Source organism: Nelusetta ayraudi, unplaced genomic scaffold (assembly GCF_046127955.1).
Source record: "Nelusetta ayraudi isolate G7.1 ecotype Tasmania unplaced genomic scaffold, CSIRO-AGI_Nayr_v1 ptg000017l, whole genome shotgun sequence".
NCBI classification, from domain to species: domain Eukaryota; kingdom Metazoa; phylum Chordata; class Actinopteri; order Tetraodontiformes; family Monacanthidae; genus Nelusetta; species Nelusetta ayraudi.
The window spans coordinates 2,289,933-2,308,388 of record NW_027466067.1 but is presented as its reverse complement, the minus strand read 5'-3'; the positions used below and the strand labels follow the sequence as shown (position 1 = coordinate 2,308,388).

The 18,456-nt window shown below is 41.4% G+C and overlaps 1 protein-coding gene across 1 annotated transcript; it reads left to right on the top strand.

Moving 5' to 3' along the window:
• Window positions 1-633: 633 nt before the first annotated feature.
• On the top strand, window positions 634-17,943 carry cdk18 (cyclin dependent kinase 18). Its single transcript, XM_076024687.1, has 14 exons — window positions 634-753; window positions 1,308-1,439; window positions 2,401-2,457; window positions 3,757-3,871; window positions 4,879-4,973; window positions 5,052-5,114; window positions 6,351-6,474; window positions 9,343-9,463; window positions 11,661-11,758; window positions 12,111-12,216; window positions 13,955-13,997; window positions 14,105-14,195; window positions 15,305-15,382; window positions 16,654-17,943. The coding sequence occupies exons 1-14, from the start codon at window positions 748-750 to the stop codon at window positions 16,686-16,688; spliced, it is 1,164 nt and encodes a 387-aa protein (XP_075880802.1). The 5' UTR covers window positions 634-747; the 3' UTR covers window positions 16,689-17,943.
• Window positions 17,944-18,456: the final 513 nt, after the last annotated feature.

The following is an 18,456-nucleotide window of genomic DNA, read 5'->3' as shown; positions in this document are numbered from 1 at the left end:
TTCTGGCTTTAGTGCAACTCTCTCTTCCTCGAAGAGCCGATGGTGATGTGTGTGTATATATAAAAAATATACACACACACCTTATCATATCGAAAATAAATATTTTTATTTATTCATTAATTAATCTATTTATTTATTAAGAACGTCAAACATTGATAAGTTACACATTCACTTTCACTTGAAACCTGCACTTACTCCATCAGATCAGCTACTAAACAACTACAAACTGCATATTTTTAGTTTTCATTTGTTGCTGTAACTGCTGAGACACAAACCAATTTCCGTCAGAGATAGAGAGGTCAAAGGTCAAAAGTCTCCTTTTTAGAAGCGTCCCCATGGAAACAAGGAGGTTTTGTTTTGACCTTGGATATAACAGAACTTTGCCTGCGCGCGTGCGCGCAGACTCACACACACACACTTACGTTGAAGTTGCTGATATGGTGGAAGCTAGCTTCTTTAAAAAGCAGGAAATTGTAAATCGACGGCTGAAGGTTGCATTAATATTGAAAAAGCAGTGGAGGAACACGGCTCGTCCATCGACCATCTCACTGCGCATGTTGTTGGCAACGCTGGCGGAGAACCCGGGAATCCGCTGATTGTTGTTTATCATTTTTCACTGTGACTCCAGACAGGCTGGATCCTCCCTCCCACGATGCCAGTCCACTCAGCCCTGAGCAAACGACTCCGGGGGCTCAGTCTCCGTCTCACCTCCACTACCAGAGCAAAGCACAGCAGAGACGTTTTTCAATGGAGGTGCGAGCAGCGTTCGGATCTCACGTGTTCACTTCTGCGGTTTTCTGAACGAGAGGAAAATGATGGAGGTTCAACATCAGTTAGCGCTGAAAGGAACTCTGATATGGATAAAAGCAATACGACATGCGTGAAGTGTGTTTTTGTTGTTGTTGTTGTTTTCTTTATTCCCACCTTCACCATCTTCAGTTATCAGAGCCACTACGGAAGCTCTCAACAATCCCTCAGCCACAAAACTCTCTTTTAGATAAGCAAAAGTCATTAGTGAATGACTTTTGCTTATCTAAAAGAGAGTTTTGTGGCTGAGGGATTGTTGAAGTCATTAGTGAATGACTTTTCACGCGGCAAATTTATGGCAATGCTAGCGGCGCTCCCACTGGAGTACCAAACAATATTATTTTTATTATTATTATTTTTGACTACATACATGTGAACTGTTTCAGTGTTTCATTCAAGTTGAATTCAGACAGCACGGATAAAAAAAAAAAGAAGCCAATTTTCATCAATGACAAAATTTCATAGTCAGTAATAAAAATGTTTTGGTCCCCCCCCTCCAGGACGTCAGCAAGCGGATGTCTTTGCCCATGGACATCCAACTGCCCCCAGAGTTTATCAAGAAATTGCAGCTGGAAAGTGAAACCTCACCTCACTGCAAACCTCTGAGTCGCATCTCTCGACGGGCGTCACTGGTCAGTCTGTCTTTCTCTCTGGAAGATTTCTATTTGGTAAATGGTAAATGGACTGCACTTATATAGCACTTATCCAGTACCTTCATGGTACCCCAAAGCACCTCTCTTTCACCCATTCACACACACATTCACACACCAATGGGTAGCTGCTGCCATGCAAGGCACTGCCTCGCCCCATTGGGAGCAATTTAGGGTTCAGTGCCCAAGGACGCAACGACAGACTGGGATGGAGCTGGATTTGAACTGCCAACCTTTCGGTCATTGGACAACCCGCTCCACCCCCTGAGCCACAGTCACCCCGCATTTGTCACATGTGAGCTGTGAAGCTGACTTGATTGTGCAACACGAGGAATACAAAAGTAAAAAATTTGATTAAAATGTGGCAAGTTAAATATAAGGCTGTTTGAAGTGTTAAGACAATACAATATAATATAATATATTTAGATACAAACAATGGAATGTAAAATATGAAACAGTACCATAATGATATATAACATTAATAACAACAGTAATAGCAATATAATAACATCAGTAAAATGATAATAATAGTTGTCGTAATAATAATAATAATAATAATAATAATAATAATAATAATAATAATAATAATAATGATAATAATAATAATAATAATATTAATTAGTAGTATTACTGTTTATATAATATATTATTATATAAGTAATAGTGCAGAAACAATATAATATAATTAGTTACATGATTTATGATATATGATATAACATAAGGTGGTATAATATAGTAATTATAAATATAAACAATATCAGACCTTTCCAACCCACAACACAGCAGCACTCAGTCTTTTTTACGCTTGTAGAAAAGGAAAATACACACTGAGCAGCATCTTTCCCCCAACAAAATCTCCCATAAATCACCTTGCTGCCCTCATTAAAAACAACATTGATCACCACAAGATTCATTATTGTTCTTCTGTTTCTCTTGGCTCTAGTCGGACATTGGCTTTGGAAAGCAGGAGACGTACGTCAAGCTGGGCAAGCTGGGCGAGGTAACGTCAATATAAGTGACTCATGCCTTTGAGCTATTTTTTTTATAGACACAGGAAACACAAGCTTGTGTGGTACCCAGTGCGAGCAAACCTACACCTGCTGCGGCCAATAACTTGGGAGCCAGACTGAGTTTTATCAAAGTCAAACAAAGCTGCTCTCTCATATCGAGCGCGGCAATAACCACACGTCTGCTGTCTGCCAGGGTTTTTATTATCAGCCGGCCCTCTGACTGGAGCCTCTCACGGGAGTTCACAGACTGGCAGGTGGCGCTCACACTCTCATCCCCTTCAGGAAAAACAACAACAATCATCATCATCATTTGATTCCTTCCCTGTAATTCACGCCATCTGTACCGACTCTGACCTCATATCATATGACCTACACAGTACATATAGCTGTTGGATTGTCAGATTGAACAGCGCAGCCAGTGTACTTAAAGGGCCAGTGTGTAATATTTGGAGATATTAAATTTAGCGCTCTTTTGCTCACCCTCACTCTCTCGAGTTTGCCAGTGAACTACGGTGGCCTGCACACCCAAATCTGGATACCTCGTGCACCATCCTGTTTGTTGGTTTATTTGAGGACGCCAGCGTTAACCCAAAACGCCAAACGTGCTGTCAGGTAGCTGGATTGTATGGATATTCTTAAATATAAATAAGAACTGTTCCAAGAGTAGGATAAGTAAATTACTTTGATTGTACTGCTAATATACACTTTTACCAATACAAATATGGGCAGTATATTAAGCTTAGTTTACGCTGGACCTTTAAATCTATAACCTAACATTTTTATGTGAGGACAATTGTTGCCTTATGTGGACATCAGGAAATGAACAGCGAGTGAAGCTGTCAGCCACAGTCACGAGGTGCAGCAGCCAGAACAGCTGCAGTGTGTGTGCGGAGAGAGAGAGATGGGGTGGGTGGGTGTGGGGGAGAGTGTTGGGGGGGGGATCATAAAGGTTCAGATTAACCCTGATGGAATATGAAAAAAAAAGAAAGTTTCAAAAGAGACAGCTTTATTCACACAGTGGCTTTGAGATGTTGCAATTCCTCTATGTTTTCAATGTGATGTTACAATTAATAATATTCTAACCAGCAGTAAAAATATCATGATTTTCGTCGATGTGACACATGAAAACCCCTCAAATACGACACAGCTCACCTCAAGGGGTTCATCCTGTGAATAAATTGAAATTAAATAAATAAATCATCACTGTAAAAGAAATGCTGTTATTGCACAGACAGAGGGAACGGTGTGTGTGTGTGTGTGTGTGTGTGTGTGTGTGCATTGTGGCACAGGGAACATACGCCACCGTGTTCAAAGGACGCAGCAAGCTGACGGAGAACCTGGTAGCGCTGAAGGAGATCCGTCTGGAGCACGACGAGGGAGCGCCGTGCACAGCCATTAGAGAGGGTACGTGCACAGCTGTGTCCTGCCGTCTGGTTGCACAACACTTCTATTTTAGGTTCCAACAGCTACAGCAGAGGGGCACCACTGGAGCATGTTCAAGCTGTTGGCGGCTTCAGTGTCGATGTGTGTTACGTTTTCATCCAGTTGCACTCACAAAATATACATTTGCTCATGAAAATGTCTTCTTGAAAAAAAAAATGTAGCAGCATTATCAGAAACTATTTAGAGAATTGATCTATTTTGGACATTTTGCACAATGAAGTTGCCATACTTCTTAACGTATCTATATGCTTATTTTAGTGAATCCTAAATTCAATATTATGTAATATATGTATGTGCTGCATTCACATATACACACATTGTGCGATAAGGGGATCATGTTAGAAACACCTGGAGCACTTATTTTCACACTCAGTGACTCTTCTTGCCAGGAGTCGATGCCTTTGTGTTTTGAGACTTGCTGTTGTGTTTCAGAGCTTTAGGGCCATTGTACAACAGGTATTGAAAAAAAAGAAGAAAAAGAAAGAAACAGGCACGTTTCCAACAATGAATCAGAGCAGTTTGTTTGAACTTGAGATGGTAGCGAAGATGCAATCATCTTTTGAGACAGATCCATGAGCTATTTTAGATCTTGGCATCTAAAATGTAGCAGTTGAGGCAACAATTATGAAATTAGAGAAATTCTTGATTTCTTCCTAGTAATGAACCTTGACAAAATGTCTTGTTTCCAAATTAACAAAGACAAAGTTTTCACTAAATATGATTGCAGGGGGTCCAGCGCAGGATCTGTAGATTTCTGCATATTATCCCAATCAAAATATCATCATAATTTTCTTTTTTCATGATGCCATTTACCCAAACAAGGCTCGGCGTGGTTTGAAGGGCAGAAAGTTGTGCATTGTTTTGCAGAGGATTCAGGAAAACCTTTACCGAGTACTTGTACACACACTTACATCTATCCAGTCTATAATCCTGACACTTTGATGCCTCGGTGCTTCCTGTGTCCTCAGTGTCACTGTTGAAGAATCTGAAACACGCCAACATCGTGACCCTGCACGACATCATCCACACTGAATGCTGCCTCACACTGGTCTTTGAGTATCTTGTGAGTACTTTGACAGAACGCCCAGCAGCGCATTTCAAACACCCCGTGGCCTCTGAACACTGTGGCTTGTCTTGACAGGACAGCGACCTCAAACAGTACCTGGACAACTGCGGAAATTTGATGAGCATGCACAACGTGAAGGTGAGCTACAAGCTAGCATCTCAGAGCGCTGGCACGCTGTCAGGGGAACGTTCTGATTGTTTCTCTTGTGAATCACCAGATGCAGGTCATTAACCCATCAAGAGAAATTGATGCATTTGTTGTGCCCGAAATCTCCCAGTGGTTCCCGCCTCCATATATAGGAAGTTTTATTTAACCAACTATATGGTGCTTCTCATTAGCCAAATTGAAAAATAATTTTCGGCACCATTCTCGGACAGTACTGTAATTGGTAATAGAAAAATTAATAATTAAATATAAATTCATTTTCATGACAACACATATATACATATAATACTAACCATCTTCCCACATTAAATACAAATAATGATCCACTTTTTTACTCATGGGTCAGTGTGAGCGCAATGCATGATAGAATGTATTGCCAGTAAATGACCATCGGATGTACTCGATGCATTGTGGGATACATTGAGTGGACTATATAGTAAATACCAATGTCCACTCAGAATTTGGACAGCACTACAGGTGTAGCCCCTATATAGTGACTTTATAGTGACAGTGGGGGGCGATGTAGGACACAGCCATTGTTCAAAAGTCTAAGGTCCAAACTGCTCCGGTGTCCAAAGACTTTACTCCACATACAGTGTAGTGATGGCACGTCCTATGTCCAATCAGTGATTCGCTAATGTAATCTTTGGGTCCAGTGACTTAATATGAAGATGGACAGAGTCATCACGACGTCTTCCACTGAGGTTGTGAATGCCTGTTCAGATTGTCAGTGCCATCTAGAGCTTTCGGTCGATTTTTAAAAACCTGAAGATTTCATATTGGGTTGTGTGGGAGGGCCACAAGTCCCGCCCACCCGCCGGTAAGAAGACTACCGTCGGCTAGTAAACCTAACAACAACCATAACTTAATGGCCATTTTTACTCACGATTTTGTACCAGTTTGTACCGGTATGACCTTTCCGTGTTGACATCCTGTCAATTTTATTCTTTTGCAACCATCTTTTTATACAGCCAATGAGTGTGACACATTAAGAGAACCTTCGCTTTGATACTAGGCACTGCAATTGACCCATTTGGCTACCTTTTAACGTTTTCTTCGCACCGACACCCAGATGACACTGACTGAAGGCAGAATGAGTAGTCTTGAAAGGGTGGAGGAAAATCCCTTTATTTGCCAGCCAGGTTATCAGAGTCCATCATAGTATTTTTTCTTCAATCTTCAATAAACCGTCTACTTTTTCTCCCTCAGATCTTCATGTTCCAGCTATTACGCGGTCTGTCCTATTGTCACAAAAGGAAGATCCTCCACAGAGACCTGAAGCCTCAGAACCTGCTCATTAATGACAAGGGCGAACTAAAACTGGCTGACTTTGGTAAGAGAAACAGCACACTCACACACGGCATGCAGAGACATCAACTATAATGTGGCATCTTCTGACTCCACCATTATACTGGACTGCCAGTCTGAGATCCCCTGGCTTGATTACTTTTGCACCCTTACTTTCATTATCCTAGCAACTACACCCATCACTCAGACTTGACTCTGTTTTGTTGCAGTACAAAAATAAATTGTAGTAATAATAATAATAATAATAATAATAATAATAATAATACATTTAATTTGTAATGCAAATCTCAAAGTGCTACATAAAAACAACAACAAGGGTAAGATAAAGTGAAATAGTTCATCTATCAGGTAAAAGTCTTCCTGAAAAGGTGGGTTTTAAGGTCTCGTTTAAAAGCATCCACAGTGTGTGGTGCCCTCAGGTAGTCTGGGAGGGCATTCCACAGACTTGGACAAGAAGAGCAGAAAGCCCGATCCCCCATCATGCAGAGCTTGGTCCTGTGGGGTTTTAGGAGGTAGGTGCCTGCAGAGTGGAGGGACCGTGAGGAGGTCTGTGGGCTAAATGGCGAAGTGATTTGAGGATGGGGGTGATGTGGTTGAACTTTCGCAACCTCGTCAGGATCCTGGCTGCGCTGTCTTGAATGTATTGAAGCCTTTTTAGGCTCTGGGCAGGGATCCTGATGAGTACGGAATCACAGGAGTGCCAAAATTAAAAATAAATAAATAAATGTAAAAATAGAAGTACAAGGGTTTATTTTGTCATTGCTTTTTCCCTTTTGGCATTGTAAAACACAAATGGAAAAAACAATGACCAATGACCGAATGGACTGGGTTGTCAATCAAATGCCGTTGGGTGGGGTTTTCTGCATCTGGAAGAGCGAGGCTGGGATGGAGTTTGGCAACGTTCCTGAGGTGGAAAAAGGATGTCTTGCAGAGGTGGTTTATGTGCATCTCAAAGGAGAGGTGGGAGTCCAAGCAGAAGTTTCCTGAACAAAAACTAATTCAAGCAGTTGAAACAAGGTGGAACTCCATATTTTACATATGGGAGAGATTGCTTGAGCAAAAAGAGGCAGTTACCACAGTCCTCTGTCTCCTTGGAAGGAGCTCACTTTGATTAAATGAGGAAGAATGACCATTCTTCTGTCTCTCCATCAATGTGCTGAGACCATTTGAGGAAGGAACCAGAGAGCTTGCCAAACAATACCTGGCAGTGGTTGCAACATCAGTGCCAGCTGAGAGGATTTTTTTTCAAAAGCAGGGTAGTTAGTCACAGACGAAGTGCATTAAAAGCAAAAAATGTTAATATGAAACTGTTCTTGAACAAAAACCTGTAACCAAAACGCTTGTTCTGCATAGACTAAATAAAGGCTTTGGGGGTTGTTAAGTAGTTTACATATTATTTATATTTTCACCGGTTGTTTTTGTTGTTGAGAATTTTTGTATTATAGTTTCACAGGAATACTTGTTTGTTTTAATTTGTTAACTGGTTTGCGTGCACTTTTTATTTAAGATTTTTCTGGGGAAAAAATGATGATTCAATGACGCATCCACCTTATTTATTGAAAAGTATTGGTATCTGTATTGGTTGGCACGTATTTACTTGGTATCGGATCGATACCAAAATATGCAGTATTGCACAAAACTACCAACTAGGATGGCTTTGGTCTTGGAACGGTTTAATTGTAGGAAATTAAGCTTAAGTTGGTCAAAGTGGACGGTGGCAGAGGTGTAGAAGGGGTGGGGTTTGTTTTCAAATACAACTGTGTGTCATCAGCATAGCAATGGAATGAGATTCCATGCCTACTGAAGTCATGGCCGAGGGGAAGCATGTAGAGGGTGAAGAGAGTGGGGCCCGACACCTATCCTTGAGGGACACCGCAGGTAACCCTGTGGGTGTCTGATTTGGCCTGTCCTAGGGAAACAAACTCAGTCCTGTCTGTAAGGTATGATGTGAACCAGGTGAGGGCTGTCTGTGAGGCCAATGGTGGAGTGCAGGCGGTGAAGGAGGATGTTGTGGTCCACCATGTCGAAAGTGGCTGTGAGGTCCAGCAGGATGGGGAGCGATGGGGAGCCGTTGTCTGCTGTCATCAGGAGGTCGCTGGTGACCCGAACCAAAGCTAATTCTGTACTGTTCCAGGGCAGAAACCAGACTGAAACTTTTCAAACAACCTGTTTGTTGAGTTGAGACTGCCTTTTCCAGAACTTTGGATAAGAATGGGAGGTTGGAGATTGGTCTATACTTTGTGAGGATGTCAGGGTCCAATGTAGGTTTTTTTGAGGAGTGGTTTGATGACAGAAGTTTTCAGTTTACATGGAACATGGCTGGCCTGCAGAGAGTGGTTTATGCTAGTGGTGATGAATGGACTAATAGTGCTGAAGTTAGACTTCACCAGAACTGTGGGGATAGGATCCAGGACACAAGTGGACACCTTTGTTTTCCTGAGGATGTCCTCAACCTCCAGTTGAGAGACTGCATTAAAGCAGCAGAGTGGTCGAGCTCTCCTCGGTTGGGTTTCATGAGTAGGGGACGGTGGAGTAGTCGAGCTGGAGAGGAGAGGGCGGATGGTGTCGACTTTCCTCCTGAAATAGGTGATGTACTTTTTACACTTTTCCTCTGTTGCAGTTGAGTATGTGGGAGTTTGCGATTTTAGAAGGAGATGTTTGGTGGAGAAAAGATGCTTGGAGTTTCCAGGTTATTGTTGATCATGCTTGAATAGAATTTTGACCGTGCATCCATCAAAGACTTAGTATAGGCCTTCTGAAGCCCTCTGTAGGCCTCTTTATGTCAGGTCGTACGCATTTGACATGGGGCATTAACAGGATCTGTACTCGTCTGGACACATTTCATACAATCTTCTAGCCCGTTAAACCCATGATTTGTGTGTTTTTCTTCCAGGTCTGGCTCGAGCCAAGTCTGTTCCCACAAAGACCTACTCCAACGAGGTGGTGACTCTGTGGTATCGACCTCCAGATGTTCTGCTCGGCTCTACAGACTATTCCACACCAATCGACATGTGGTACGTCTTCTGAATGTACAAATATTTTAATATCTGGACCTTGAATCATGACCGGCTAGTTTCCATTCTGTTTGTCTCAAAAATTAAAGTCTGAGTTTGACACGCAGTACAATAAAAAGTGCTATAACTTTAAAGAGTGAAGTGGCCGTTGAGTCTGAACCATCCCTTGACCCTCCCCAGAGAGCAAGATTCAGGGGTTGGAGGCATGGTGGGTGGTGTGTTGATGGGGGATGGGGGAGAGGAGGAAGTACAGGGGGGGTGGCAGGGATGGCTGCAAATTAAGCAGTAGGACAGCTTCTGGGCACAAAGGTTGCTCTCCTCCTCTGAGTCCTGCAGCCCAGGCAACGAAGACAACGCCCCAAAGGAAGCCCCTCAAATGAGGAGCACTAGTGCTAATGGACTGAAGTCCAAAAGTAATTCTGTGTGTAAGCACATATTCATCAGCTAGTGTTGCAGCACACGAGATAGTGAAAACCTTCTGTTCATTCAAATATACAACCACGCGATCGGGCAGACACCTCTTAAACTCTTCTAACAATATGGTTTCTCGAGGTGACTTATAGTCTAAAGCTTTGCAAGATGAGTACCACTTATCGAACAGGGTTCCCTTTTCCCTCGCAAATTCCACACCCGTTTGACTTGAATTTTTTCTATGATTACGAAATTTCCATCAGTAAGCCTCGTGTACTAACTCATATGCACAGAGGATGGCCGCTTTCACCTACTCATAATTTAAGCTGTGTTTCGCTGGAACCGCAGCCACGGCATCTTGTGCTTTGCCGTGAATCTTGCACTGCAGTAGCAATGGCCAAACCTCAGCGGGCCACTGCAGCACTGCAGCACATACATTTCTATATTTTAAAACTGTCATCAAAAAATATAAATTGCCTTCACCATTTGGAATCTGACTCCAACAATTGCGCGTGTGTTACTTCCCGTTCCCCTCCCGAGCTGTGGGGCTCGATGACAGTAGAGTGAAGCTGGAACATGCCACCTAGCTGATCCACACAGTGCTTCAGAGTGCGGCCACAGATCATATCGGGTCAAGGTGCTGTGTTAACTTTGGTCCTCTGAAGAGCCCTCACCACCTCCTCAGTGCAGATGTTAATTACAGAACCATCCGTTTTTAGTGAGGCAGTGGTAGTTTCGAGCTGGGTGCTGTTGTCAGTCTCAAATCTTGTGAAAAAGGAGTTGAGGTCATTTGGCAGTTACGCTGGGCTGCTGCCCTCAATCTGGATGTTTTTTTTAAGGGGTGGAGATATTGTTCACAGCTGTCGTATTTTTAAGACCTTGCGACACTGCGCGCAGGTTCTTGAAGTTTTGCCCAACTTTGTCCTGTGCTTTAGCTTAGCAGCTTTTATGGCCCACTTCACCTATCTGTTGATATTTTTTTTCACATTGTCAGAACCACAAAAAATAGTATGTGTCAGAAGCACAATAAATAGTATGTTTTTCATATTGAGAAGGACTTTAAGTTCTTTTGTCACCCATGGTTTGTTATTGGGAAATATGGTGATTGTTTTGGTAGGAATTATGTAATCCACACAAAAAGAAATATATGATGTTGCAGTGTCCGCCTGTTCATGGATGTTACTAGAGGGTGCTATTAGACTGGTCCAGTCAGTGACTTCAAAGCATCCTTGTAGTCTCTCAGTGCGGTCACTTGTCCACTGCTTTCTGACCTTAGTGATCTTCTCTGCTCTCCTCACGACAGGTAGGTAGGCTGGTGCAAGCTGAATGTGATTTCATTTATAGGATCATAGGGATTTCACACAAGAATTCATTAGGGTTGAGTTTTCAATCCATGTCAATCAAACGCAACCTGAACAACAGGAATCCCATCCGGCTGCCAAAATTGTAATTTCACAGCTTGATGGCGAGCAGCCTGAGGACCCTCCTTGCAATAGGAGGTAAAAACACAGTATGTCCTTTGTGGGCTTTTTTTTAAAAATGTCTCTCCGACATCACAGCAGCCCTTTGTGACCTCACCCAGCTTCGAGTCCATCTCATCAGCCCACATGGCGCCTCTCCAACACCAACGTCCTTCACTGTGCCTCCACACACGCCACACTCATGAGCTCATCAGCGCTCGTGTGTGTCTGTGTGTGTCTGTGTGTGTGTGTGTGTGTGTGTGTGTGTGTGTGTGCTAGTAATGACAGCGGGCTGTGTCTTGCTGTCTTGCTTGTGCCATCTGCAGGGGTGTTGGCTGCATCCTGTATGAGATGGCAACAGGTCGTCCGATGTTTCCTGGTGCCACAGTCAAAGAAGAACTTCATTTTATCTTTAGGCTCATCGGTGAGTGATGATGTTGGTGATGGTGATGGTGATGATGGTGATGGTGATAATGATGATGATAAGGATGAGGATGATGATGCTGATTAATAGCTCAATCATTTAGATTGGGCATTAGATTTATCTGAGAAAACTACTGAATAGAACTTTGTCTTTGTTTTAGAAGCTAAATACTGACAGTTTGAAAGGATCTGATTCATTAATTGTAATAAATTGTAAATAGATTGGAATAAAAGTGCAGGGCTGGTTGTTTGTCATATATGGCAGGTTGTACAAAACAAATTCACAATAACAATATATGTTTTTAAAGTGCTGGTATTTGTTTTCCCTTAATTGTTTTGTTTATTTCTCTCAGGCACTCCAACAGAGGAGAGCTGGCCTGGTATCAGCAGTAATGAGGAGTTCAGGTCTTACTTCTTCCCTCAGTACAAACCTCAAGCCCTCATCAACCATGTGCCAAGGTGAGACCTGCACACCTGTGTAGTGCCATTCAGTCAGAGAGAGATATCCGCGATCTCCACCCCTGACCGCCTTTTCAGATTATCTGTTCTGTCCCCTATTGAAAAAAGTTTGGACACCCCTGCTTAATACATACGAAATTACCTGGGTTGTCGCGCGATCTTGCATTTGAATGAGCCGATCGAGCCGCTGCAGACGCCCTGCTCGGAAACGCATACTGTGTGAGAGGACACGCTTCTGGTATGAATTGGTAGTAAAAGGGAAAAAATGCAGATATTTATGTACAAATTTAGGGAGTAAAAGTAAAAAGTTGAATGAAAGATTTCCTCAAGTAAAGTACAGATACCTAAAAAATCTGTTTAAGTACTTCCAAACCTCTGTTACCAACTAAAATATTGTCATGCAATTAAAATACAATTAATTGTGATTAATTTGTTACATAGGCCATAATTAATTATATTATTTTTATTTATCAAGTCCTGCACTCTCTCTCACTCTCTCTCTCTCTCTCAACATATATATATACATATATATATATATATATATATATATATATATATATATATATGTATATATATGTATATATATATATATATATATGTATATATATATATATATATATATATATATATATATATATATATATATATATATATATATATATATATATATATATGTATACATACAGTATATATATATTTTTTTTAAATGTGATTAATTGGAGAATCTTCATAGTTAACTGCGATTAATCGCGATTTGAATTGCATGTGTAAAATTTCGTTATTTTGCATTTCAAGTCAGTTTTAACCCCATAATGTAAAGTGTTTTTAACCAGAAATCGGCCAGAGGGTTGACTACGGGTCAGTAAAAGGGACAAAAAGGCTTTTGTCAGGTTCACACCGGATGCGGATGTGCAGAAAAGTGGTGCGCCCACGAAAATTGCGCGCAAGCTGCAGCCCTCCTGTTCACATGAGACCAGTGCTTCTCAATTATGTTCTGTTATGCCCCCACTAAGAAGAAGAAAATATTTTTGCGCAGCCCCACTCACTGCCCAACTATAAATAGTATAATTTGTCAATATAAATAGTTATACGTAAGTACACTGCTGCATAAAATTGATTCATCATTAACATTAAAGAAGATATAAAAGAAAAAAGAAAGAAATTTAGATCAACTTTCAACAAATAACCTTATTAAAATTGTTCTTTAGTCTGTTACATAAAAGATTTAAAGTGCATCAATTTGCCTGAAATAAAAAAATAGTCCTATTTAAACTACAAACATTTTTGACCGATTGACTCAAGCTGAAAAACAAAATTAAATAAAATCAAAAAACAATGATAAATTCAAATTGATCAGCAGTATTAACTCAGTAGCACCATATATAAAACGCGGCACCTTATATAATACCAACAGTGCTCGCTGGTTTCCTTAACCCTTAGATGCACACCCTTAGATGCTTAGATTTTTCTTCAAAATCTTTAAAATGAAAAGTTGTAATATATTCCTATTCCAGGTATTCCTCATAAAAACATGTTTGTACCATGAGGCCATTTGCATTATTTAATTGTTCAATAATTTCAAGAAATTGCAGTTTTTGTATCACTACCCCACTCTTCCAAACAGTTGGTGGTCTCTTTTAAAAAAAAAAACACACACAAAAAAATCATTACTTTTGTTTGACACAACTCCATAAATGACGAATAATTGTTTTTTTTTTTCTCTCTCTTTCTCTACCAGGTTGGACACAGAAGGGATGGACCTGTTGACGGTTCTGCTGTTGGTATGAAAACAGACGGCAGACACAGTTAAGGGAGAGCGAGTCGGCTGTGAGATTTGAACTGAAGTGAGATCTGAGTGCTGCGTTTGTGGGCTTCTGTCTTTGTTTAGTACGACACCAGGAGCAGAATCTCCTCAGAGGTGGCGCTACAGCACGGCTACTTCCTCAGCCTGGGGGAGAACGTACAGAACCTGGCCGACAGTAAGACACATTCACAGCCGATATTTTGTTACATGTGTTCATGTTAATATGTTAATATTTTTTTATCGTCACTTTTATTGTTATTGCAATAAATGCCAGAAGTTATTGTGATAAAACTTTTAGTCCATATCGCCCATCCCTAGCCGTGAATTTCTAATGTTCATATTCAACACCTGGGTAGGGTGTGTGTGTGTGTCACTGTGGAGTGTAGCCACAACGCTATTTAATGACATTCACCTGTGCGCCTCGGATGGCTTGGTGTGGTGGGGTGAGCGTCGGAGGCCATTGTGATAAAGAATAAAGTAAATAAAAAAGAACCTCGAAGCAAGACTGGGTTTATTTTTGCATGCGCGTCAACAAACACTCCTTCGTTTAGCCCACCACGGCTTATTTATTTATCCATCGCCAGTTAGCCGCAATACGTGCTTTTATTTTGTAAAAGTGTGTTGCTGGCTTCTGCGGAACCACAAAAGAAAAGACTTTGTTCATATGGTAGAACATTAAAAGAAAAGTGCACTATACAGTTCTTTTATTCATTATTGGATTTTGCATATACATTGTGATTAATCGTGCTTCTTTTGGCGTGCATGTTTCCAATCGATCTGATTGCAATCACCTGGTAAGGCGCACCTTGGGGCGACGGTAACGCATGCGCAAAGAAACACGCTTCTGCGCACCTGCCGTCACTTGGGTGGAGAAGCGCAGCTTCTGCCACACCCCCCAGCTGACAGCTGCAACACAGAAGCGCGGCTGCTGCCACGCCCCTAAGCTGACTGCCGCAACACTGCCGGTTGCCGCCACAGTGATTAATCAGGGAAATCATGCGATTAATTGCGATTAAAAAATGTAATTGTTGCCCAGCCCTAATTTATTGTTTTATTTACTGTTCTTCTAGTTTTTATAGACCTATGGATGAAAAGAAGGTACTTTTAAATTGTATTGTACTTAAATGTATAATGACAATAAAGGAACTTAATTCAATTTAGTTCAATTCAAAACAAATTGTGTTTGTCCTTTGGCTCCGATTAGTTGTTGATCTGTAAAAGCTTAGGATTTTGCAGCAGCTCTTTGCTTTGCCCTTCATTCTTTTCCTCTCGACTGTGTTTCAGCTGCGTCAGTGTTTTCCCTCAGAGAGGTGCACCTCCAGAAGGACCCGGGCCACCACAGCTCAGTGTTTCACCCTCTAGGTGAGCTCATACCTCACACAACTGTTGTTTCATAAGTCAAGTATAAAGTATTGAAATCAAGAAGATTTTCGAGACAAGGTCAAAGGTCATGAAAAGCTGGGCATAAGCAAGTTGCTTACTGTGTAAGTAGATCCACGCAAGAGCTGAGACTAGTGTTGTACAGCTTTTTGACGACCCGCGGGTCCCTCAGTTATCAGTAATTTCACTCGTTCCAGCACAACCGCGTCAATTATCACAACCCGACTCAGCCTCCAACTCACTATTATTAAATAGACCAATATGTCTTTAAACACAGCTTTTTATTCCGTCAAAAAGTTGGTAGCAAACAGTCTTAATAGGCTATTGGCACTTCTAAGTACCAAGTGCATGGAACAACAAGGAACACAGTACAATAACGTAACACATTGACAACATTAATCCTATTGTCTCTATTTGGGAAAACTAAATAGAATATAGCAGCCTAAGATAATAGCTGTAGTCCTAAAACTCACTAACGTTTCTCCTTTGTTTGTTGTGGCGCCGCTTGCCCCCTCCATGGCGTCTGCGTCATGGCGCATGCAGGTTACGTCAAATATGCATTTACCTCATGTATCAACATTAGATTGCTGAGACCATTTTCTAATATTAATGAGTATAATTGCATATCCATATACACTGATTTATTTTCAGCCTGTTAAAAACAAATACATTACCATTTCTAAAAAAAATAAACAAATAAATAAATAAATGAAAAAATCCCATTATACACTATTTGACACGGCACAGCCCAACATTGTGAGTGGGTTCAAATTTTGTTCATTTTTAGATTTCCGTAGATTGTCGTAAAAATATTTAATTTGTGTGGTTTTGTGTTTCTTTAATTTGATCAGATTGTGCACATTTAAAAAAATAAAATAAAGCTCCTATCTGCCTCAGACCATCGCAGCAGCTGAGGTCGTGTCTGAAGATATTTTTGCTAATTAGTTGAAGACGAACCGAAGCGCTCGGACAAAGTCTCACGGGGAATCATTAGGCAACTGGAAATAAATAAGCTGTCTTCCCATTCGAAAGATCTTTGTCACACGTTGTTATGCTCCACTAAGCTTAGTACATAATGTAGTCTCCCTTTGCATTTACTTTTGCTAGTTTGTCTGAGGTTTGCTTGATGTGAAGCTAGTTTTTGGGTGTTTATTTTCAGCAATGTAGTCTTTTGTACATCAAATGTGGGAAACTTTTTCATTTTAAAGCAAATTTTAATAAAATGTGATTTATATGAAATTTGTTTCCAACAGGTCGGGGCAAGAACCGAAGACAAAGTATTTTCTAAGAAGTTTTTGTGGACAGTCTGCAGACACACAATACAACACAACGGAACTGCCTTGTCACACCACAGCGCTGAGGCCAACACAGCTCGGTACATTCACACACATGAACCACACCACCACTTTTGAACTCACTGTGTACTTGAAGTCACTTTGCTCGCCTCTTCACAGACGTACCATTGGACGTTTGCACACGTTTGCACGGCTGTCGTCAAGAGCCTCGTAAATAAAGTGTTGTGTTATTTTATTGTGTGCATGTCTTATCAGGCACCAGTTATTATTATATTAGGGCACCCACCAGGGTTGCAGCAGTCTGTAGTAGCTACCATGTTGGCTGACTCTGTATGTTTAAATTCATTTTTTTTTCTTTCAGTTCAACCAACTAGTGGTCGTTAGCTTTTAAGCGGGTCAGACAATTTTTTCCAACCTTAAAAAGTTTTCCAGCCAAAGACGGTTATTAACATTTTTGTTTTTGTTTTTGTTTTGTGGAATTTGTTTTCAATAAATTAATTGAAATCCTTCTCACACTGAGAGGAAAACCACCATCATGGCAGACAGAGGTCCTAAACACATCACACAGCTAGTGAGGTGGCCTAGTTTCTCCTTACGAAATGCTTATATCACCGTCAGGTGTGACTAACGAGGCAGCACTGAGCGTCTTCTGTCTGATGACGGAGGCTGACGGGGAGCCTCCACACGTACAAGCTGTTCTGGCACTCTCAGCAAGAAAACACATCGTCTATTTATAGAAGCTCCACCTGCATCATGTGTATCATTGCAGCAGTGTGTAAAACAGACGTACAGTAGAAAAACCTTGCCTCACATGCTTCCACCCATTTTCAGGGCTCTTTAATTCCATATCCCACTGTTTACGGCTGACCTTTATAGCCGTTTTTTTTCAAAGTTGCCTTTGTAAACTTGTGCATGGTCGTTTTTGTCTCGCTGAGAATCAGTATTATATAGCTCTTGTGTAGCACTGCTATGGCTTATTGTCTATTAATTAACTCGGTACGAGTCGACGTGTTCCTTAATCTCCTTTTTGCACAAGCCACAAGTGTCCTCTGAGGCCTGTACCTTTCCATCATATTTTGAAGCTCCACACTGAAATTTCAACACAAGCCGCAATTAATCTACATACGTACGACCCAGAAGTACGAAAATACCAATGCTACTGACAGCAGCACGCACAAATACACCTTATTTCTTTTGCACTGCTGTGTTGCACTTCCATACAAGGAGGCTGTTGATGACCTCAGATTTATCTGAAGGTACACACTGTACATTCTAGAAAGAGTGTTGAGTATATCTAACTCATAAGGCGTGATGTTCTTCACAGTAACATTGGCAAAATGTTAAGATAAAGATTAAGATAAATGCACTGAACTCACACTTGAATTTGACACCCCTTGGCGTCCAACAGGCCTGATCAGACATTAAAGACCCTTGTGTACATGGTTCACTAGTAAAGGTTGTCTTCCATGCGTGTGGTTGGAATGTGTTACTGTGATCCCTTTGACGTTATGAGTTCACCCAGCAGTCTGACTTACCACACCGAGTCTGACGCCCGGTTCACACTGGACGCAGAAGCGCCGAGCGCTTCAGTTCGGCGCCCATGTTAATCAATGTAGTGGTTCACACCAGACGCGAACGGGCGCGCGGCTTGTGCCATTCATTTCAATGGAAGCAGAAGCGCCGCGAAGTGGAGCGCCGACGAAATTCGCGAGCGAGGCTTGAACTGGTTCACACCAGACGCGAACAGCTCTGCGATGGTCG

Bases quoted from the DNA above. Each gene is read 5' to 3' on its own strand.
- cdk18 (XM_076024687.1), top strand. The intron at 9,464-11,660 runs GTACGTCTTCTG...TGCCATCTGCAG, and splicing joins TCCACACCAATCGACATGTG to GGGTGTTGGCTGCATCCTGT. The intron at 11,759-12,110 runs GTGAGTGATGAT...TATTTCTCTCAG, and splicing joins TTTTATCTTTAGGCTCATCG to GCACTCCAACAGAGGAGAGC.